Below are 24,786 nucleotides of genomic sequence, written 5' to 3' on the forward strand. Positions count from 1 at the left end.
CACATAGCAGTTATTTTGAAGTAAACATGGCAAACAACAGTTTCTGCTGTTTACAAGAATGGGGTTCTTCCAGTGCAGTTGTGTTTTCTCACCACATACACAACTGATCATTCTAGAATTTTTCTCAGTGACAACTGCTGAATCGTTTACTGAACACAGATTTCTTTGCAGTCAGGGACACATTGATGACCATGAGAACTTTGAATGGGCACACTGATGACCGTGATAACTTTAAAGGGACACACTGATGACATTGGGAACTTTAGCCTACTTTGTTGAATCTGCAATAACATTTTCCAAGTTTGCCCTTGCACAAAGTTAATTGCTGACTTTTATTTACCAAGCATTTTATACCATTGTCCTACAATATTGCTAAATTTTGATTACCTATGGCACACACTGATTCACACACACCTTTCTTTGCGCTCTGAGGCCTTTCCAAAATTGTTCAAAACTTTTACGTACTCCGAGTCTTCACCTATGCTATTATTTTTGTTTGTTTATCAAAATATACTTAAGGTTAAGAAACAAAACAACATTGTGTGTATCAATATTGTTGGCAAATATCATAGGTTTAATGCATACTAACGTTTAATTAACTTCTAAATTAAAATAAAATTTCTGGTTATTTGAAATCGTATTATACGTAACATAATAAATCGGAGCCTCGTCTGAAATAAATTATAATACGTATCAAAGTGTACAGATACTACTAATAGCTTTTCCCAAGCATTTCTCTACAAAGGCCCGGCGTGGCAAGGTGGTTAGGGTGCTCGCCTCGTAATCTGAGGGCCAGGAATTCGAATCCCTGTCGTATCAAATATGATCGCCCTTTCAGCCGTAGAGGCGTTATAATGTGACGGTGAATCCAACTATTCGTTGGTAAAAAAGTAGCACAAGAGTTGGCAGTGGGTGGTGATGACTAGTTGCCTTCTCTCTAGTCGTATAGTGCTAAATTAGGGACGGCTAGCTCAGATAGCCCTCGTGTAGCTTTGCGCGAAATTCAAAAGCAAACAAACCATACTTCGCAAAAACATGCTTCAGGTCAGGTAGTGTGAAAAGGCCAAATCTCATCGATGCGATATTCATTGATGATAAAAAGTACACGTTATTTTTTATAAAATAATATCCTACATGATGAAAGCAGCCATTTTGCGATTCAAGATGGTGGCTATAAAGAAATATTTAATACATATATATATATATATATATATGAAATTAATTTAACTTCCAAACTTTAAAACGCGAAAAGATGCATATTGCTTAGTAAACAAATGTCAAAGATTATGTGTGTGTGTGTTTATCTCTATTTTTGGGGCTACATTTATGTTATACTTTTAGACAAAGGAAAATTTTATTTTATTTCAATTTAACTTGATGTATTACTAGTAGCAATTATTCACTTTGTATTAAAAATACGAACATATATATTGTGATATATTTTATTATCCCTTCTGTAAAAACATAGAGCTGTGTAAGAAAACATTAAGTATAGTAAAGTGAATTTCAGTTTTTTTTTAAATATAGGTTTTAACGGTAAGGGGTTATGTATATTTAGGCATAGGAATGAAATTTTGGTTTGGAAACGTCATCCAACGATAACAAATACCATTCAAATAAGTGTTATTTAATGAAATTTGTTTGATTTTCTTGCTAAAATCGACACGAGGGCCATCTGACAGCGTACAAACCTAACAGTGGTCGAAAATCTTGGTTGACAGGTCGTGACAGACAGCAGACATACAAGCATTAATACGAGTAGTTAGATGAAAACAAAACAACTCTGTTGGAAGTACACAAGATGGTTTGATATGGTAAATATCTCATCCAGAAACTTCTGATAGCATGATAACAATGAAAAACTCAAGAACGTAAAAGTTGATTAGAAGATCAATGTGCATATTTGGTTTGATCTGATGAATAATGTTCACACTTTCACACTAAATAGGAATGCATATACGAGGTGTAAACTAAAAGGACTTTATAATCCTAACTATCTTGTGCCATCTGTTAAAAATTATGGGATAATAGGTTACGTTTTTCATGTTTATTTTATTACCCATGACCTCACTGCAAAGTAAAGTGTCAGCAAATGATTATTCCAATCTTGCTGCAGGCAAGATTCATCACATGATGGAAATTTTATTCCCGAACGAAGATCGTCCGTTTCCGCAACAATTCATTCACTAATAAACCTGAACTTGTCAAATATTGCTGCAAAGATCACCAGCAAACAGCCAATTGTGTAGCTTTGTGCTTAACTTCAAACAAACAAAGCAAAGAACACGAGAAAGACTTTGTAGATCACTTCTCAGAGCAGAAATTATAACAAGAATTAACATTTGAGGCAGCAAAGCAAATGCTATGAAAGCAGCTGTTTGAGTTGCAAGTGACCTGTAACAATAATTTCTATATTTTTGAAACCAAGAATATTAAACAAATGCTATTATAGTTTAAAAAGGAACAAAATTATATGACACAAGAAGTTATAACAAAAACTAATTTTTCGATCATCATAACCAAAGCTAAGACAATAGTGATATCTTGAAATTGTATAGCAAAGGTTGCGAGAACGATTAGCTCCTCAAAGTTTGTAACAATAACTACATTAGTAATTTTTCATGTTGTATAACAAAGACCTAATCATGTTATATTATAAAGCCCCTAACAATGATTACCCATCGTGTTATATTATAAAGGCCTTGACAATGATTACCCATCGTGTTATATTATAAAGGCCTTGACAATGATTACTTATCATGTTATATTATAAAGACCTTGATAGTGATTACCCATCATGTTATATTATAAAGTCCTTAACAATGATTACCCATCATGTTATATTATAAAGGCCTTAATAATGATTACCCATCATGTTATCTTATAAAGGTCGTGACAATGATTACCCACCATGTTATATTATAAAGCCCCTGATAATGATTACCCATTATATTATATTATAAAGGTTCTGCCAAAGATAATCCATGAAGCTGTATAAACAAAGCTGTAACAGTAACTGATTTTTTCAAGTTGCTAATCAAACATTAAGAGAGCGATTAACTTTTCATGTTATAAAACAAAAACATGAGATGATTATGTTATATAATTCTACAAGTTCTATAGCATAGGCCACAAAAGTAGTAACTTTTTTACATTATATTCTCCTGTTCATGCGGAGAAGTACAACATGATAATATAAGTAACGTGTACCGATGACATTGACGTGCGATCCTGTACAAAATAAAATCTATTATAATGGAACACCCCTTCTTTTTTAAATCTTGTTACATGGGAAATTGAAGACTGTTGTGTCTTTTAAGCTAGCCATTATTTCATCTTTAAGAAGAAACAAAATAACGTGAAAAATCGAATTTACTGAACCCTGCCAGAACAGAGACGCTCAAATTGAAGAGAATCGTTTGGTAAATCGTTCTCTGGACTACAGCCAGTTTTATCACGACATCTACACAATGAGAAAGTCGTAAATAAAACTAGTTTAAAAGCAACTGAAAAATACAGAAAAAAACAGAAGTAACCCTAACACTGTAGCGTGATGGGAATCATAACTTATATGTACACGATCCCTACATGGGTTGAATACTTTATTCATCTGATCAACTTGATATTTCAATGGGATTATATGAGTATTTTTATGTCAGTCTTTGTCGTTCCTGTTTCGAAATTTTGAAAATAGGGTCACATATATTTTGACCTTGTATGCTCATTTCTACGGCACTCATATCCAGGTTAATATACATTTCTTACTTTTTATACCAAAAAAAAATTGCTTTGAGACATATTTCATATTTTTTTAAAGATGTTTTAAAAGATTCTAAAAGCTATTTAGGTTAAGCTTTGGAGTTACCGAAACTTTGTTATAGGTAGGATTGAATCTGTCTCTCTCTCTTTTTTTGAAGCTGTAGTTATGTTTAAAAGTTTCAAAAACGTGTTATGAGTATTTTGCAAAGTTTGAAAATGTGTTTTGAGAATGTTTACTAATTTTAGAAACGTATTTTAGGTATTTTTAAAAGTTTAAAAATGTGTTTTGAGTATGTTCAGTAATTTTGAAAATGTTTTATCAGCATGTTTCAATGTTTTAAAGACGTGTTTTGGGTATTTTGCACAATTTTCACAACGGCGCCTTAGGTGGGTTTCAAAGATTCAAAAGTTTTTTATCAAATAAAAAAATGAAATTCGTTCAAAATAATACCATTGTCAAAACTACAAGTTATAATTTTTTGTGTTATTCTAAATTTTTCGCATTCCTCAAAAAGCAGCTTTAAGAAAAAACGATTAACTCTGGTTAATACGAAACATTCGGATATATTTATTACCTGAGGTATGAGAGAAAACTACACTTGTGAAGTAAAGACATACTGTATTGAAACATGGACTTTGTTCCGTTTGTTAGGTGTATTGTTTTGAAAGATTGATTTTGTTACGTTTGTCTGGCGTATTGTTTTGAGAGATGGATCTTATTCCGTTTGTTGGGTGTACTGCTTTGAGAGATAGACTTTGTTCCGTTTGTGGGGCTATTGTTTTGAGAGATAGACTTTGTTCCGTTTGTGGGGCTATTGTTTTGAGAGATGGACTTTGTTCCGTTTCTGGGATGTATTGTTTTGAGAGATGGACTTTGTTTCGTTTGTTGGGTGTATTGTTTAGACAGGTGGACTTTGTTCCGTTTCTGGGATGTATTGTTTTGAGTGATGGACTTTGTTTTGTTTGTTGGGTGTATTGTTTAGACAGGTGGACTTTGTTCCTTTTGTCAGCTGTTTTAACAGCTCATACTTCGAATATTTGTAAAGTAGAAATCTCATGACTGCACGCAATTTTTGTATCTCCCTGAGAGTAGTTACAGATTATTTGTCCATGTACAACAATTCTTTATTTTTGTCCCCGTTGGTGACGTCAAGAATAGGAAATCGGGTAACGGTAAGATTGTTGTTTCAACCAATACCAGTTCAACAAACTTGCCCTATGAAATCCACCCACGTAGGAACTGAAGAATGGAAGAAAATCTAGAACAAAGGTAGGTGTGATCCAAACTTATATCAACAGAGGTCACCTCCCTCGCTGGTTGTCTACTGGGGCATGAACTAAGGGACAATGGGAACATACTATTCCCTGTTTATATATATATATCTTCCCTGTACTCACTGTCATGCTTAACTGTGCGAATTAATTCAGGTAGATAATCTTGCTTATTTTAAACAAATGACAATTTTCCAACCAAGTTTCAATACACAAATTTGTTGATTAAAAAAACCCTACAAACATGCTTTGATATTTAACGTAGGCCTCGTTTGAATTGTTGTATTTCTTTTTTCGATGGACAAAACTAGTTTTGCATTTGTTAATAAAAAAATTAAACAAACTTATATTGACTTTAGCATAAAAATCTCTCAATTGAAAACACAGAATGCTGTATGACGTAGATAGATATAAATTCTGAAAAAGAAACATTAAAACATTTCCTGACAGTGCGTCACCTAGTTTTCCATTATGTGATGGGCACTGGTTGGCTCTAGTATTACTCTGGATTTTGGAAATAAGGAATCGTACTTGCATCTGTGTGATTCTACAAAATATTCTCTGTACTTTGAAGATGATAGTGCGTTATAAAAGTGACAGTTACTTTCTTATCGTGAATGACAGGTATTTGGTTGATAACAGCAGAGAGACTTTATTCATTTGAAATAAATACAAAAAACTTTGTTCTGTACTCTTACTATCACTGTCTGTTAACATGCTTGAACAATCAACCTGTTCTTTAATTAAATGGGGCCCGGCATGGCCTAGCGCGTAAGGCGTGCGACTCGTAATCCGAGGGTCGCGGGTTCGCGCCCGTGTCGCGCTAAACATGCTCGCCCTCCCAGCCGTGGGGGCGTTATAACATTACGGTCAATCCCACTATTCGTTGGTAAAAGAGTAGCCCAAGAGTTGGCGGTGGGTGGTAATGACTAGCTGCCTTCTCTCTAGTCTTACACTGCTAAATTAGGGACGGCTAGCACAGATAGCCCTCGAGTAACTTTGTGCGAAATTCCAAAACAAACAATCTTTAATTAACTTAAAACATTAATGTCAGTCAACATTGCTTTATTACTGATAATATTACTTCGAGTTGACGAAACGGTAAATTGACCACAGAATATTGTGAAAGAGATTTTAAAAGAGACTGACTTGGTCAAATCAATAACGTTCCGCGCGTTCATGGTTCAGAACCTGCTGTCGTAAAAATGCGCTCCGTACTTTTTTACCGTGAGTACATTATAATATACCCGGCATGGCCGGGTGTTTAGGGAGATAGACTCGTAGTCTGAGGGTGGTGAGTTCGAATCCCCGTTACACCAAACATGCTCTCCCTTTCAGCGGTGTGTGTATGCATGGGGTGTTATTATGATACGGTCAATCTCACTATTCATTGGTAAAAGAGCACCCCAAGAATTGTGGGTGGCAATGACTAATTAGTTGCTTTCCCTCTAGTTTTACACTACTAAATTAGGGACGGCTAGCGCAGATAGCCCTCGTGTAGCTTTGCTCGAAATTCCAAAAACAAACAAATGCGTTTTAATATTGATTGTCAAGATTCATGTTCGGTGAGACGAGGGAACCAAATGTTATCGGTAAATGTTGTTGAAAGACTGTTTTACATCTAGTGTATCAGTTTATAACTTATTTATTTGTTCTTAATATTAAGTCACATAATGGGTTGTCTGTGGTCTGTCTATCGTGGGTATCGAATCTCTACTTCTATTCTTATAAGAAGTCAAACTTACCGCTGAGACCCGGAAGGATGAGAAATTCAAACTAAAATGATTTCATAGTTAGTCCTCGTGTAGCTCTCCGCAACATTGTAAAAAAAAAATAAAAATAAAGACATATAAAATAAAGTATAATGTAATTAGCATTAGCTGGCTCGAAATGAAAGTAGTTGGAAAGATACGAAAATAGAATTAGTGAAATAACATAAATACAACAATTATAATTAATGGTCTGTTTAACATTTTATATAACGCACGACAACTGTAGGATAGGGTTAAGTTTGCCTACAATTACGTTGAAATGAATTATAAAAAGAAGAAATGACCTGATGCTAAATACGTACATCCTTCCTTTAAACCTGAGTTCGAATCTCCGTCACACCGAACATGCTCGTGCTTTCAGTCGAGGTAGCGTTATAATGTGACGGCCAATTCCACTATTCATTAGTAAAAGAGTAGCTCAAGAGTTGGCGGTGGGTGGTAATGACTAGCTGCCTTCTCTCTAGTCTTACACTGCTATATTAGGGGAGGCTAGTGCTGATAGTCGTCGTGTAGCTTTCCGCGAAATTCAAAATAAACCAAACCAAACCTACTAGTTTAGTTTGTTGTACTAAACTTAGATACATTAGCATCTGGCAGAACAAACTCGTTTATTTTAATTGCGATTGTTTGAGCATAGCTGTAGAATACTAGCATTCTATTTCAGATTACGAAGTCGAAGTGTGTTCGTGTCAGTACAACATTAAACCTAAGACGTTTGTCCCGATACCCACTCCATTAACTCTTTCGCAAACTTTTTTTTTTTTTAGGAATGCCACTCGACTCGAACGGAACCCGTTTGAGGGTCGTACATGACTCCCATTGGCAGTAGTCACACTAAGCCTCCAGAGTGCAGCACCGCTGTTTAGCGTCTACTTTATTTTTGATGAATGAAACCGTGAAGCGGGCCTGACTCAGTATTGGTGTACGTCCCAGGTGAACAGAAATACGCCACTTTGCCTCGACAGGGAAAGAGAGATTCTATTGAGGTTACCCGTGTTAACTATACAAGGCCTTTTTCTTTTCTTTTCTAATCGACATTACCCAGTGCGGTAAAAAGTTATAACTCATGATAATAAACATGCCAGGTGTTGAAATGTCGAAGAAAGCAGATAGTGGACTACGTCACATTCCTGTCACTAGCAGGTAAAGCTTCGTTTGTATTGTTCGTGTGATCAACTGCGAGAAATTTCTATTATATATTGTTTTATAAACTGAGAAAACTTGATCAAAATAATAATACAGGAAAGAATAATTCGTTTATATTACGTATATGTTTTTAAGAATTTCAAATATACAATTTGAAACGTTAGCTGGGTACGACTATTTCCAACGGTAAAAATGTTAATTTTAACGTATCAAATGTTAGTAGAAACGTATCGTCTTGTTAGGCTTGTACGTTCACTAGTACGTAGCTGGAATATGTGAACAAATTACTTGAATATTATGTTATTGAATGTTAAATGATATTCTGTAGGTGTAATGTCAATAATTACATATAAATAAATAAATATGTATGTATAAGGTCTTCATCACACATAAGAATTGAAATATGTTTATTTTCCTCGTCATGATGAATGTTAGGATATTTGAAGTAAATTCTTATTTTTATCAAAATAAGTACCATAAAGTACTATAAAATAATTTCATAATTTTAAAAACGCACATATATGAAGGCGGTACTGAGCCTTGAAAAAAGGGATACATAACTCGATAATATATACATTGGACGTAAGTATTCTTCCTTGATATAAACGCCATTGATTCTGGTGTCAAATATTTATCAAATTAACTGTTCTTAGTGGTGTCTCGAAACTTTGTTTGTACAGCACACTTTCATGTTGGACTTCGCGAAAACTCAAGGCATCTGAACCAGACGGTGACTTTGTTAAATCAATTTGTTTGTTTGAATTTCGCGCAAAGTTACTCAAAGGCTACCTGTATTAGTAGTAACGGTAAAATAACGGGAAGTTAAGGCAGATAGTCAAAACCACGAACTCTTGGGTTACTTTTGTCTAATAAATAGTGAGATTGACTGTTACATTATAGTGCTATCACTTTTGGGAGGGTCAGCATGTTTTGTAACGGGATTTGAACCCATGACCCGTAGATTGGGAGTTGAGTGCTCCTAAAAACTATACCATGATAGGCCTTTTTGTTAAAGGAGAATATAATGTGTAATAGTGATATATTATAAAAAAATGTTATCTGAATAATATATATGTTATAAATCCTTTTTGTGAATATTTTAAGATTACACACATGATAGCGGAAATAAAAAAAATTTAAAGACAAAGTATATTGACAGAAATTAACAAGTGTACGACAACAAACTCATCTGAAAAAATAAGAGCTCAAAATATTATTAAATAATAAATAAAAACAGACAAAACTGAAGCTATTTTCGTTGACCTTGTTGAGGCCTATCCAACTGGAACTGAACCATTTGAACTTTGATTAATAATTGCATGATTTAGTTTATGCTTCATAGCGCGTATATTACGACTTCAGAGATTTTCTACTAAAATATGGTCTACTAAAATATGTTTTGATGCAAAAATTTCGTTAATTTGATGAGTAAAAAAGAAAAAGTATTCTTTTCGGTTCCTCTCAAGATACACATCTGTCGCGCGAGGCAGCTGTGACATACGATGTACCAAGCACATCACAAGCGATTTTTTTTTTTCATACGTTACATCTGGTATCACTAGAACATAACACTACACTTATGTAGACAGAAACTTTTTATTGGTTAACTTAGTTATTGGCTCTTAGCATTCTTTAGTTTTTGAAGCACTGTCCTTCAACAGTTGCTAGAATTCTAGAGGGACAACGTAATAGAAGTGTGGAGTTATGTCGTATATATTCACAGATTCTCCCATAGTTCATTTCGTTTTTCTGTAAGCGACAACATTGTTGCTTAGTTCTTCACAGTTCCTTTTCCCTATTAGGTTATAATATATCTATATACATAACCAATCCTAATTCTGGTGGTATGGGAATTTAATATTCCTATAATCTATAGTTCTGTAGAAGTGGTTACAATATGCAGTAGAATTTAAGCTGATATGAAAAATTAAGGGTTTTCAACTCACTTATGCTGTCCACCATGCATCGTTGTACATATCAAGTATGTGAAGTGAGTCTAGAGTCAAAATGTCGCAGAATAAATAGGCTTAAGTGTGTGTTGAAAACAGTTAAGCGTTAGTTCCAATTACATATTTCACTTGGAATGCTTATAGTCTGCTCTAGGTAAAAAAAAGAGTGTTTTACATTTTTATAAAAATCCAAGGACTTCCTCTCAATTCTGATTTAAATGTCGTATATAGTGGATTATTTTGTACATTCTTTCGTGACTAATTAGGATTTGAGATAATAATAAAAAGGAAAGGAATTACATACTTTTGTAATTCGTGTCGGAAAACAGTATATGTAAAACAAAGCCGTTTGTCTAGATCTCTCTGGTGCATCGACGTCTGAAGTTGTTGTGAAGAAATGGCTAATAAACCTACGTTAGAAGAATTCGGGTGAATTCCCCAGAGATAGATTTTAAATGGATTAACATTTAAACGAACGATTTGAAATTGTATTTTCATTTACGTTTGAAGACATGCGAAAACTGAAAAAAAATGAAGACTGAAGGTGGTTGTTTCAAACAAGCTTGCTGACGTTCTTGTTCAAGGAATGACTGTATTACTGAGAAACGTTCCATTCCTCTGAATGACACAAACATGATTTTCATCCACTGAACTACGTTCTCACTGTTGGTCAGTGTCCTTGTTTTATATACATATGTTTGTACTCTTGTAAACTTCCGTTATCTTAATCTTCTTGAATCACTCTAGAAACTCCAACCTGCTACTTATCTGGTGCAATAAAAATTCTTTATCTGTTCTATCTTCAAAAAGAAACGTTTAGAAGGTGTCATTGGGCTATAAAAATCCAAAAGTTAATCACAAAGTACCATAAATGATACGTATATAAAGAGGTAATACATTTCAGCAGGTTGAAGTAAATCATGCATGAACATTGAAAAACACGCACGCACACACATATACATAAAACATTTCTCAAACACAATGAACAATTTTTCTATAATTGATGCTTGAAATTCGGTAATAGTAATGCCTTTAACAACGAAACCACAGTCATTGTAAAAGTATTTGTGAAACATACAATTGTGTTGTTTCCCCAATTTTGTTATCACTTTCTTTTGACTATTTAAAAACGACATTTTTCTCAGTTTTGAGAAAGTTGAGGGATTATAATATTAAAATTCAGTGTTCGATACCAGAGATGGTGACAGCAGAGTGCATCTTTTTTTTTTTTTCTCAACAACAAGGAATAGAATTTATTCAGTGAAAAAAAAATCCTTTTTTTTTGTTTTTGAATTTCGCGCAAAGCTACACGAAGGTAATCTGCGCTAGCCGTCCATAAGACTTGAGGGAAGGCAACTAGTCATCATCCTCACCGTCAATCCTTGGGCAACTCTTTTACCAATGAATAGTGGGATTGATCGTAATATTATAATGCCCCCACGGCTGAAAGGGCGAGAATGTTTGGTGCGACGAGGATTCGAACCCGCGACCCTCAGATTACGAGTCAAACGCTATAACCCACCTGGCAATGCCGATCCATGTGAAAATAAATAAAAGAGTGGCGTGCCTTTAACCACGTGGTAGTTTCATACGTGGTAGTTTAAGCGTTCTATACATGAACACATTATCTTGGCTATGACATCAGAAGCTAAATAGCTGCGTCATTACGATATTTAATTATTTCTTTCACTTTCAATATACTTTGCAAATGGAAAGAAACACAACAGCTAGAACACGTCAGTTACACTTTATGTTAAACAAAGTTCAATTAACATGGACAAAAAAAGTCTTAGAATAAACCAGCGTCAGCGTTTAAATTAATATCTCACTAGTTTAAGAAACGAATCATGTTCTCCTGGAATACATAATTTGCAGCACTCTGTTACGTTAAACTCTTTGTATTTGCAAATCTTTAAATTCTTACTGAGTGTGTTGTCTTTTAAAGTCGTTAAAATTAGTCGCTATCACTGAAACAAGACACCAAGAACTAAGACTTCATTGACAAACCGAAGTACGTCTTCACAGGTTTCCAGTGAGCATTCATAAGTTCGCGATAGGCCTCTTTACTTGTGACCTACAATGCATTATCTGCTAAACTCTAAGTATGTGCGAATTGCGAAAGGACATTCTGACTAAAAAAAAATTGGTTTATTATTGTTTCTTGTCACATACAACTATATCATATCACGACGAATAATAGATATTAGCATGAAAGTCCCTGGTGGGGAACGGTAAGTCCTAGTATTTACAACTCTAAAATCCACGATTCGATTCCCAAGGGTGAAAACAGTAGACAGTCTAATGTAGCTTTGCTATGCAACCATAAAATAAAAAAAAAAAAAACAAGAAAAAACATTAACATTCTTTGCGTAACTTTAACTTAATTTACATTGTTGGGCAATACAAACTTTATCAGAGAATATTTCGTTTACTTGTCGTTTCTTATTCACGGACCGTCAAACGAAGTCCACCACACAAGTTACAATATTCAGAACTTTTCATGTTTACTAGAAGCAGCAACTACGTAATAACCAGTCTCTAGGCCTAATCGTAACATTCACTGAAACTCTAGTAAGTATTTATGTTTGTGAACCCGGCATGGCCAACGCGTAAGGCGCGCGACTCGTAATTCGCGGGTTCGCGCCCGCGTCGCGCCAAACATTCTCGCCCTCCCAGCCGTAGGGGCGTTATAATGTAACGGTCAATCCCACTTTTCGTTGGTAAAAGAGTAGCCCAAGAGTTGGCGGTGGGTGGTGATGACTAGCTGCCTTCCCTCTAGTTTTACACTGCTAAATTAGGGACGGCTAGCACAAATAGCCCTCGAGTAGCTTTGTGCGAAATTCCAAAACAAACAAATTTATGTTTATTCAATTCATAATAATATGACAAGGTTTAATTTTTCGATTGCTTCACCTATGTGATGTTTTTTATGTAAATATTATTTCCAAAAATAATAGAAAACTGACTAGTTTTGGATTTATAAAAGAGGGTTTACACAAAAAGGTTTAGAATATATTATATGATTGAATAATTTGATTAATGACATCTGCATTATTGGTGCATCTCTTCATCGTAATAATATTTAGTTTCCTAATTATACTTTGACAGTTTACTGGTTCTAGTGATTTTAATGTACCAGAGAATAATACACAGTTAACATAGTTTCGGTTTCTAAAGAACTGATGTAAGAGATGGTTTACAGTTTACAAGTTACAGTTTTCATTCCAGTGAAAATTTGTTTTTAGAACAAGTTACGACGGTTGGCCCACTGGTGTGATCCAGTTATGACAGTAAAAACTATAAATTGCAATAAAGTCGAACAATAATGTTAATTACAGTATTAACAATTATGAAATGTACAAGTAGGCATGTATGGAACAATAATGTTAATTACAGTATTAACAATTATGAAATGTACAAGTAGGCATGTATGGAACAATAATGTTAATTACAGTATGAACAATTAGTAAATGTGTAAGTAGGCATGTATGAAACAATAATGTTAATTACAGTATTAACAATTATGAAATGTACAAGTAGGCATGTATGGAACAGTAATGTTAATTACAGTATTAACAATTATGAAATGTACAAGTAGGCATGTATGGAACAACAATGTTAATTACAGTATTAACAATTAGGAAATGTATAAGTAGGCATGTATGAAACAATTATGTTAATTACAGTATTAACAATTATGAAATGTACAAGTAGGCATGTATGGAACAATAATGTTAATTACAGTATTAACAATTATGAAATGTACAAGTAGGCACGTATGGAAGAATAATGTTAAACACAATATTAACAATTATGAAATGTACAAGTAGGCATGTATGGAACAATAATGTTAATTACAGTATTAACAATTAGGAAATGTATAAGTAGGCATGTATGAAACAATAATGTTAATTACAGTATTAACAATTATGAAATGTAGAAGTAGGCATGTATGGAACAATAATGTTAAACACAGTATTAACAATTAGGAAATGTACAAGTAGGCACGTATGGAACAATAATGTTAATTACAGTATGAACAATTAGAAATGTGTAAGTAGGCATGTATGGAACAATAATGTTAATTACAATATTAACAATTATGAAATGTACAAGTAGGCATGTATGGAACAATAATGTTAATTACAGTATTAACAATTAGGAAATGTACAAGTAGGCACGTATGGAAGAATAATGTTAAACACAATATTAACAATTATGAAATGTACAAGTAGGCATTATGGAACAATAATGTTAATTACAGTATTGACAATTATGAAATGTACAAGTAGGCATGTATGGAACAATAATGTTAATTACAGTATTAACAATTAGGAAATGTACAAGTAGGCACGTATGGAAGAATAATGCTAAACACAATATTAATAATTAGACAATAACTGACTATGCTATTGTACTTATATATATAAGTACAAATAGATAATTGATAAACATTTATTTTTTGTTTTCCTAGTTAGCAAATGATTCAGCTAAAACTCCTTTTTAAAGTCTTACAGTTTGTTCTGTTATCCCTAACTATTCAAATTAATTCTAACTACTGTAATTTTAAAGTATATTTTAACTTTTACTTACGTTCCCAAAAAAGATTTGTTTGGTCAAGTAACTTACGTCTCAGATTCGAAATATTTCATTATGATTGAATATTCAAGAAACAAGTTGGCATGAGGAATTCAGACCAACGAAATGTTGTATCGTTAGCAACTTTCCTACATTCGATGAAAGTGCTTATACCACTTACGATGACAGTTTTTTTGAAGAATGGTTTTACATTCGACGTATGTGCCGTAATTCAATTCGGATTTATTGTGTTAAACCAACAGCATAACCAATTTACTATTAAAAAACCTTATAATTCAACTTGATTTTATTTTGCAAGACTAGTGTTAGGCTTGTTTGTTTGTTTGTTTTTTGAATTTCGCACAAAGCTACTCAAGGGCTATCTGTGCTAGTCGTCCCTAATTTAGCAGTGTAAGACTAGAGGGAAGGCAGCTAGTCATCACCACCCACCGCCAACTCTTGAGCTTCTATTTTACCAACGAATAGTGGGACTGATCGTAACATTATAACGCCCCCACGGCTGAAAGGGCGAGCATGTTTAGCGCGACGGGGATGCGAACCCGCGACCCTCGGATTACGAGTCGCACGCCTTAACACGTTTGGCCATGCCAGGCCTAGCATTAGGCCCATTATAGGTAAGCACAATACGATTACGTAAGTACGTATGCAGGAAAGCCAAAATAAAAAGATCGTGTTTCTTTACAACAAAGGCACATCGGGCTGTCTGTGGTCACTAAGGGGTATCGAACCCTTGAGTTTAATATTTAAATCCGAAGACTTACCGCTGTAGCACCAATGGACTGTGTATAACAAAGGAGTAAAAACTCTCAATAACATAAAATAATATATAGAGTGATTGACCATAACATTATAACGCCCTTACGGCAAAAAGAACGAGCATGTTTAGTGGTATGGGGGATTTGAACTCACTACTCTCAGATAACGAGTTAATCCCCCTAACCACAGTTAATAGGCATACAAAGTACCATCGGGCCGATGATACCTAACTTAAACATATCAAGGATAGAATTTAAATGCACAAAGCTATTACACGTGCTACCATTTGTAACACATTATTACCAAAAAATATAAATGTTTCTGCAACCAAATCACAGAGAAAATTTGGAAGCACTCATTATAAGCAAAAATATCTCAACATCTTTAACTATTTTCTTTCTGCAACCGTCCCAGTTCTACAAAATTAGTAATCTCACTACCACTCCAATCGACGGATAACCTGAATTATTAACATATTTAGGCCTGGCATGTGGTTAGGGCGCTCAACTCGTAACCTGAGGGCCCGGCATGGCCAGGTGGTTAAGGCACTCAACTTGTTATCTGAGGGTCGCGGGTTCGAATTCCGTCACTCCAAACATGCTTGCCCTTTCAGCTGTGAGAGCGATATAATGTGACGGTCAATCCCACTATTCATTGGTAAAAGAGCAGCAAAGAGTTGGCAGGGGTGGTGATGACTAGCTGCCTTCCCTCTAGTCTTACACTGCTAAATTAGGGACGGCTAACGCAGATGACCCTCGCGTACCTTTGCGCGAAATTCAAAACAAACTAAACGTAACTTTGGTAAAAGAGAAGCCCAAGAGTTGGCGGTTGGTGGTAATGAGTAGTTGTCTTTCCATTCGTCTGATAAACTACGGACGGCTAGTGCAGATAGCCCTTGGATAGCTTTGCGCGAGATTGAAATAGAAAAATATATATACATATTGATGACCTAAGAAAAAGAATTCATACTTTTGTTCAGAGAGTATCAGTTATACAAATAAAAGTGAAATTCCCTGCCAAAACTTACGTCTATCATGAGAGAAGTTAATGAACCAAGTTTATAGCAAAATATTCATACAAGTCATTTTTTCTTATGTATAAAAGTATAGATGTGAGTTTTAACAATTAATGTTAGCAGTATAAAGAGGTATACCTAGGTGTTATAACTAAAATACGAAAATACAATTATGTCTCTTTTTTTTTGTGGTTATGGACTATTTGCTTTTCATCGCAATTGCTATGGCACGAGGCTTTTGCATAATGGACCGAGGACAAAGTTAACTCTGTTCTGTTTACATGCTTTACGAAGATCGTCACCTGTGTGCGGACGATGGCCGGCTTCCCGGGGCTCATTTGATTAATGTATGATCAGATAAGTCCATGAAGATCTATCCAGTGACTTGGGTTCCCACCTGTGCTTCCACCTTGAGGAAGAAATGTCGTATTCACTTGGGTTGATGCCTTAGCTAGATGGAATTCGTACAAATATAGTATTTTTTAAAGGGATAACGATGCCAGAATGTTGACATGTAGTAGTTTACCTTGACATTTGCATGGACTCTCGAGAGGTCAAACTTATCATTGTAGTTGTAACTTGCAACCATCACAAATCCCCTGAAAAGAATTGTATCATTATGAAAATATCTGGTGATGTCAACACTTTGTTGCAAACCCTGAAGCGCACACATGTTTTATTCAGTGTGATTACGTTTGTCACATGACAAATATTGCTTGTACATACTTTGATAGTTGGTCTTCCGTTAGGCCATGTTCTCTGGACGTTTTTACAAAACTAAGTCCGTGTGAATTACTTTGTTGACAGTTCCAAGAGAGTTTTAACTTTAGTTGAAATGGGTCATTGCGTATATTAATTATTTCCGGTGGCATGCTGTTTAATTTCCTTCACTACCTTTACTGTGTGACTGGTAGCCAACCAGTCATGGAATATCCTGTTTCATTTTCTCTCTCATGCTGAACTAGTTTCTTTGCTTGACAGATGTCGTTCATTGTTACAAGATATTCCTTTCTTAAAAATGTTAAAACTGCTCTCCTTACGTGCATTACTTATGGTAGGTTTGGTTTGAATTTTGCGCAAAGCTACATGAGGACTATCTGTGGAAGATGTCTCTAATTTTGCAATGAAAGACTAGACGAAAGGTAGCTAGTCATCACCCACCACTAATTCTTAGGTTACTCTTTTACCAATGAATGGTGGGATTGATAGTAATATTATAACGCCTCCACTGCTGAAAGGGTGAACAAGTTTGATGTGACAGGGATTCGAACCCGCGACTCTGAGAGTACAAGTCGAGCGCCTTAATTACCTGGTAATTGTTAACATTATCTATTGAAACATATTATTTAATAAAACAATTTAACCAACAAATAGTTCGATTGATCATAACATTATAATGCTCCCACGATTGAAAGGGCATGTTTTGTGGAAAGGAGAATAGAACCTGGAACCTAAAGAGTGCGAGTCGAACTCTTTAACCACTTGGTCATGCCGGTCCTCGAAGGTTTATTTTGTTTTAAATTTCACCCAAAGTTACACGAGGTCTGTCTGCGCTAGCTGTCCCTAGTTTAGTAGTGATAGACTAGAAGAAAGACAGCTAGTCAACAACATCTATCACCAAATGTTGTAAGACTCTTTTATGAACGAATAACAGGATTTACCGTCACACTTTAAGGTCCCCACGGTTTTAAAGGCGAGAATATTTAATGATAGGGGGTTACAAATGTGACCCTCAGGCTGCGAATCGAGCGTCTTAACCACCAGACCGTACTAGACGTAATTACTTTATGATAGAATAACTATGCATTGAGAAAAAGATACGTTTAAGGTAACTCTAATAAAAAATGGTCAACCGTAAATTACATTTCCATTTGTAAACAACGATGCAGGCTTCAGTTGAATTGGAACAATGGGTTAAGAACTTTTAATCTGTATATTCATAAGCATGAGGATGTCCAAAGCCCTTCCCCACATGCTAATTGGTTTTATACATCATTTATTATTTTGAATTAAACACAAAGCTACACAATGGGCTATCTGTGTTCTGCTCACCACGGGTATCGAAACCTGGTTTTTAGCGTTGTAAGTCCGCAAACACACCGCTTCGCCACTAGGGGGCTAGATCATTTGTAAATTTATTGTTCGTCTGTAGTCATTACAATAGATTTATTGCCTCTAGGCTTTGTAACCTTTAGCAAAGGGTAATTCGCTTTTGAACTTCAAACCATCAGATTAGGATCACATTTTGCAGTGTCTGTTAAAGCGTCCCTTATATTCCAGAATAGATCTATAGAATTAGACAAAACTCTCTCCAAATTAGGATTACTTTTTGAAATATCTGCTAAAATATCCTTTGTCTCCCAGATCTGATCTAAAGAATTATACATATCTTTCACCAGATGTGAACTACATTTTTCAATGTCTGCTAAAGTGACCCATATCTTCCGATTATATCTACAGGATTATATATATCTCTACAGTTTCATGGCTGAATTGAAAGGAATACGTCTGCCAAATTGAGAATTGTTATCTGGAAGAGAAGATAGACGAACGTATATATTGTGTATAGACATATGTTTATATTACCTTGGTACTTGGTATTCCTAACTTCAACTGAACTTTATGGAACACGTATTCTAAACGGCTAGATCACAGATCCTAGGGTTCAGGCGTATCGATTCTTAATTTACAAATGTTGCATAGAGAGAGAGGACAACAATCAGCAGCACCTACCACCTAATATATAGCTACTTTTAACTGAGTTACAGGATTATAAAATTCAGCTATTAATCTTCCAGAATCGAAATTATAGAATGGTCGATGGAGTATTACGCTTTTCTTCTTCACTTCACCTTACTGTTGGTTTACTAAACAATTCCCCCAATAAAACAATATATATATATTAGGAGTTTCAATTAAAATGTGTATTTTGCTCGATATACTGAAATATGTCCAAATTTTTTTTTACAAGACCTTTAAGACTTTCAGGTTTTCAACGTGCATTTTGGTACTATATTTAACGCATGGTCGAGAGACGAAAGTTGTTCTGTTATAATACTTATGATGTCATCTTTATCAGGGGTCGTGTGTTCTCTAATAGTTTTGGTTTCAGCTTGTAGACTAAAAGTTCTAAGGATAACAACGCAATACCTTTGACACTTTCAGTTGCGATATAAGAGTGACGTTCAGGTCCATCATTCATTTCATATTTGGATAAAGTCTTGAGGCTTAGAGTGTTACTGACCGACTCCTTCCACTGGTCGATCAGTAGTTCAAAATTAAGGACTATAGGATTTTTGAGCAATTTAACTAACGTGCCTATAAAATATTGCTCATATTATGAATTGTGAAATTAGTTGTTTTTTCTTAATACCGGAAGAGATTCTATTTACAATTCATATCATATCTTAAACAATACTGTCTGCTCTAGTTTAACCGTTATAAACAGCAATAAGTTCTGTCAAGTGAATAGCATAAATAACTGTTCGTACCAAAATGTATTAGCGTTTAAACTACCAAACCAAATCATTAAGGCATAGCTTAGTGAAATGATAAACATAAATTCGCGTTTCAACTTTTTGCGTTGACTATATATAGAGAGAGACAACTTCTTTTATATATATATATATATACGTAGTTCATTATTTGATATTCTGACTAGGATTGCTACTCTTTTTACGATGGAACTAGTTTTTCTTCTAGGTTATTTTATTTTTAATGATAGGTTTACAAAAGTAAATCGACAAGTACCACATGTTATGATACGTGGATTATGTTCAAACAACTATAAACCAGCTCGTAAGATCAACTCTGAATAACTCAGCGTTCAAGTTCGTGTGGAATTTACAGCTATAAAAACTTGGAATGAACGTTAAGTAAGAATAGAAGAACATATAGGTAGGTACAACTCCCGGCGGTTCAGTCTCAAGGGCTTATGATGCTAAAAATAGGGTTTCTATACGCGCGACCGGCAGAGCACAAATAGGTCGTTTTGCAGTCTAACAAAATAACGATGTAAATGTGTTAAGCCGCAAGTGATATCTGTACCGTACTGGTCACTGGATAAACACGTGTGATATCTGTACCGTACTGGATAAACACGTGTATCATCCGTAAAGTAAAATAGTTTTAAAAAAAGTATTTTTTCAGCACTATTTCCGGTTCTAACATCTGCTGTGATGAACAGTGCTTGTGACTGATCACACTGTATGACTGCGACACAGATGGGCGTAGACTTAATTTGTCAAGGTCGCAAAGTACAAATAGATGTATTTCAAAGTAACAATAACTGTATACAAGAAGCGTGGGTGACAACAGCGTATTGAGTTAAAAGTTACGCGTTTACCAGCTTACACTTATCTAGCGAGAGATTCGATAAATTAGGTTTACAATTGGTCCTTTTCAATAATTTCTGTAATTATAATAATTTCTTTTATTAATATAGAACGTGATTTGTCATTTTAGAGTGAATGAAAACGAAGTTACACTGAACGTTGCTATCGTTAGCAAATCCAGACTTCCTCTGTTAGTTTCGAAATTTCCTCAGATCATTTTTTTTTTGAGACTGTGGTAATTATATTGACTTACTTCACTATAATCCAGGGCTAGATTCTTCACAGTTGACCCACAGTAAATAGCCTAATGTGGCGTCGTTTTAAAAGCAAACAAAAAAGATTTTCAGCCAATAATTTCTTTTACTTTTTTTGTATGTATGTTAAGGTTTGCTTGAAATTTTTTGCTCAAAGTTACACAAATGGACATATGGCGATAGATAACCTTTAAGTTGTAGACTATGCAGCCCCAACTAACGTGGTTGCCCTTTCAGCCATAGGGGCGTTATAAACTTACGGTCATCTCTACTTTCGTTAATAAAGCGTAGCACAAAGCGATGGTGGGTCGTTGTGTTGCCTAGCTGCCTTCCATCTAGTTTGTCACTGCTGAATTAAGGACGGCTAACGCAGATAGCTTTGAGTGAAATTTGTAACAGACCAAACGAACTATAGGGAAGACACCCGGTGAGCAGCATCTCCACTCAGGCTAACCTTGTCTAACCGAATAGTGAGATTTAGCCTACGCTCGTACAGTGCACCCCATATTGTGGAGCGCGTTTATGCAGCAACGGATTATGAACCATGAACCCCAGGCGCACTAGAAGGCGACATCCGGCTACAATTATTTAGGAAATATGCATGTATCTTTTTAGTTTCGTACAAAGCTACATGAGTGCTATCTACGTTAGTCGTCCCTGTTTCAGCAGGGCAAGACTAAAGTGAAGGCAGCTACTCTTTTACCAATAAGTAGTGGGATGGACCGTCACGTTATAACGCCCCATTACTAAAATGGCGAACATATTTTGTGTGACGGGGATTCGAACTCACGACCCTCAGATTACAAATCGAGCACCCTAACCATCTGGCCATGTCATACCCAGAAAAATGAGTTAAGTTTTTATACAAAGACTACAGGGGATTTTTCTTTCACACATGCACATCTGGCTTCAAGCTTCAGATGGTTTAGTTTTCCAACACAAACAAAGGGAAGTCACGTTGCCTAACAAATAATAAACTGCAGATTATACTCAAAATAGCGGGGCGTGATGAAGGTGAAGTTGAATGTGACGAGACAAACAATGTAAAAACTAGTAATTGGTGTATCCTGATTTATAATCTCCTTCTATGTGTGGCTGTCACAAACATCTTATTTATTTATATCATTTTAAGTGCAGCATTTGGTGTTGTTTACATATATACACATTTTGATATAGCCAAGAGCTGCAACACAATGTAAAACTGTATTTTTAATTCCTTGTACTTTCTCTGTTTTGAGTTTTGTGTACAACTCTCTAAGGCTGTCTGTAATAATCGCCCTTAATTTTGAGGTAACAGACTCGAGAGAAAGCAGTGAGTCAACACCACCCACTGCCAACTCTTAACCTATAAAGTGTAGAGCTGGACGTCACAAGATGTTTAACAGCTTTCATCGAACGTGTTATTATAACTTTAATTCCTTTATTCGTCTCCTTGTCCCATCAAACCTGCTCGTCCTGTCAGCCATGGGGGCGTTATACTGTGGCGGTCATTCCCAGTATTCGTTGGTCAAGTAATAGCCCAAGGGTTGGTCGTGAGCGATGATGACTAGTTGCCTTCACTCGAGTCTTATCATACTAAATTAGAGACGGCTAGCGCAGATAGCCCTCTTGTAGCTTTACGCGAGATGTGAAAGAAACGTATCTTATGGAGCATTATTACATGATTGTGATGTTTTCCATATACCTTTCATCATTGATTTCATTAACTTTAATTGATGCATGTAGGCTGAAAGTAGGGCAATAAATCTATACGCCCTTGCAACACTGTATACAGCTAAGTTAGTTCAGTGTATCTACGCTAGTGTATTTGCTCACTTTATTTGTCTAATTAAATAAAAGAAATCCAGATACGTTATTTTCATTCACATAACACTTGAATGCTCGAGTATATACGCTGACTTAACGGTATTTTAGGCACCATAGTCGGTGGAGTTTTGGACTAAACGGGGCTTTCTTTCCTGTTTCAAGAGCGGAACAACGTTCCGATGTTTGTACTCAGGATTTCTTCAATTCGTCCTGAAAAGAAAAAGTACCAGTTTAAAAGCCAAACTGTCCTTCCGCGCTGGAAAGAAGCAGTGGCGGTTTACTACAGTAAAAAAAAAATTACTTTGGTTTAAAGTTTCGGTATTCTAAATAATCTGTATGATGAACCACTTTTGCTTTGTATTTATTTACAGGACAAACTAATGAATTGTAATATATTTCTCATTTACACTTGTTTATTTCTTGCAGGAGAGAAAAAATTAAGACTCCAGAATACGGTTACAAGTCGCTTATATCTTTAAACCGAGCTCCACGCGATGGCGAAAACGACGGAAATCAACGAAACGAAATCCCGAAGAACTGTCCATCAAACATTACTAAATGCAATTGGAAATTTAAAGAGTCTACAATTCATCACTCAGGCAGCGATAGTAACGGAAGACGTTTGGACGTATGTGAAAACAAGGTTGCTACGAAAATAATACGCCCATCTTCTGTGGTTAAGGGTAAACTTTCAAACATTAAGTCGTCGTGTCTTCAGCGAAATCCTATATATGTCTCAAAGGAAAAGCAAAAAGAATCGAAGAACATTGCCACCAAGAGTAGAACTCAAACGAGCTTCAAAAGTGAGTGTAAGAACATGCGAAAGTTTGATGGAAAAGATAAAAGGATCACAGCAAAGTGGGGTGTTACTACAGGAAGTAATCCATCTGGGTGTCAAACTTGGAATTTCCACGCTCCCCAGAAGATTGCTGCCAATGGTTTAGTATGTTCAGCAAGTGATAAGTGGGCATACTGTGAAAACAAAATAACAGACGACACAGTATTCGATGATGAACTATACGCTAAAGGAGACCACAAACAATTAAGGACCTTCGAAGAAGTCTCACGTTTTAAACCTATTAGAGACGAGATAACAAAAATAGATTGGCATCAGGTGAGTTAATAGCTTTTGATAAACCAATCAAAGATGAGATAACAAAAATAAAGTGGTATGAGGTAAGATAATAGCTGTTTATAAACTTAATAAAGATCAGATAACTAAAATAGAGCGGTATGAGGTAAGATAATAGCTGTTTATAAACTTAATAAGATAATAGCTATCTTGTGACTTCTTTTATTAATCTTATAGTATAAATTTGCAAGAATCAAATAATCTCAACGATAAATAAAAGGTTTATTTTTAGTTATTCATTCGAATACAAGTAATTTAGATATGGAGCCAGTATCAAAGATCGTGTCATCATGTTCAAATAGATTATAAGCAAAGAACAAAAATGACACTACTTAATACAAAAATGTAACCATACAAGTTTATGCTACACCTGAAAATCTTAAGATTATTCGAAAGGACTAGTTAGGACTAGTTTTAACTGCTAGTATCGGGCATGTCTATATAACACTTATATCAGTGCTTTGAAAGAACAACTTGTCGACGACCAATTTCTTAGACTAATGATAACTTGTTTGAAAGGTTTAGCTTACAAAGTCCCTGGTTTTTCATCATCTGGAGATCTGTAAGATTTCATAACAAAATGATGTTAAGCAGCTATGAGAAAATGAAATAGAAAATTTATCATTGAAGACGGAGTAAAATTCAAAACAATAAAAATTAAAATTTAGGAATTACTTTTTTTGGTAAACCGTGTTTTTTGAGTAATTTTTTATTAATCGGCCAGCTAATATAAAAATGATGCCTTGTTTATATTACCTATTTTGACCAATATATGACCATGCCTTAACCAGAAGATAAACAAGTAAACAATATTGTATTTATGTCGCTGTTGAAAACTTACATCACGGAATAAAAGTACTACAGATGATATGTTACATCTATATATATATAATACTACTGTCTGTTGTATGTCCATGTAACTGCTTCACAAAGTTTAAACGGGTCTTCACCAAAATTGGTTAATAAAGTCTATAAAGGAGTAATACAAAATT

The 24,786-nt window shown here is 35.1% G+C and overlaps 1 protein-coding gene across 2 annotated transcripts in view; it reads left to right on the plus strand.

The window, feature by feature from the left end:
* Positions 1-7,610: 7,610 nt before the first annotated feature.
* Positions 7,611-24,786, plus strand: part of LOC143247373 (uncharacterized) — a 119,279-nt gene continuing 102,103 nt past the window's right edge. For both annotated transcript variants that reach the window (XM_076495353.1, XM_076495354.1), the window contains exons 1-2: positions 7,611-7,946; positions 23,089-23,776. In XM_076495353.1, coding sequence (XP_076351468.1) covers positions 7,870-7,946; positions 23,089-23,776 — 765 coding nt within the window. In that variant the 5' untranslated portion in view covers positions 7,611-7,869. The remainder of the gene's footprint in view (positions 7,947-23,088; positions 23,777-24,786) is intronic.

This window comes from Tachypleus tridentatus, chromosome 3 (genome assembly GCF_004210375.1).
Source record: "Tachypleus tridentatus isolate NWPU-2018 chromosome 3, ASM421037v1, whole genome shotgun sequence".
Taxonomy (NCBI): Eukaryota; Metazoa; Arthropoda; class Merostomata; order Xiphosura; family Limulidae; genus Tachypleus; species Tachypleus tridentatus.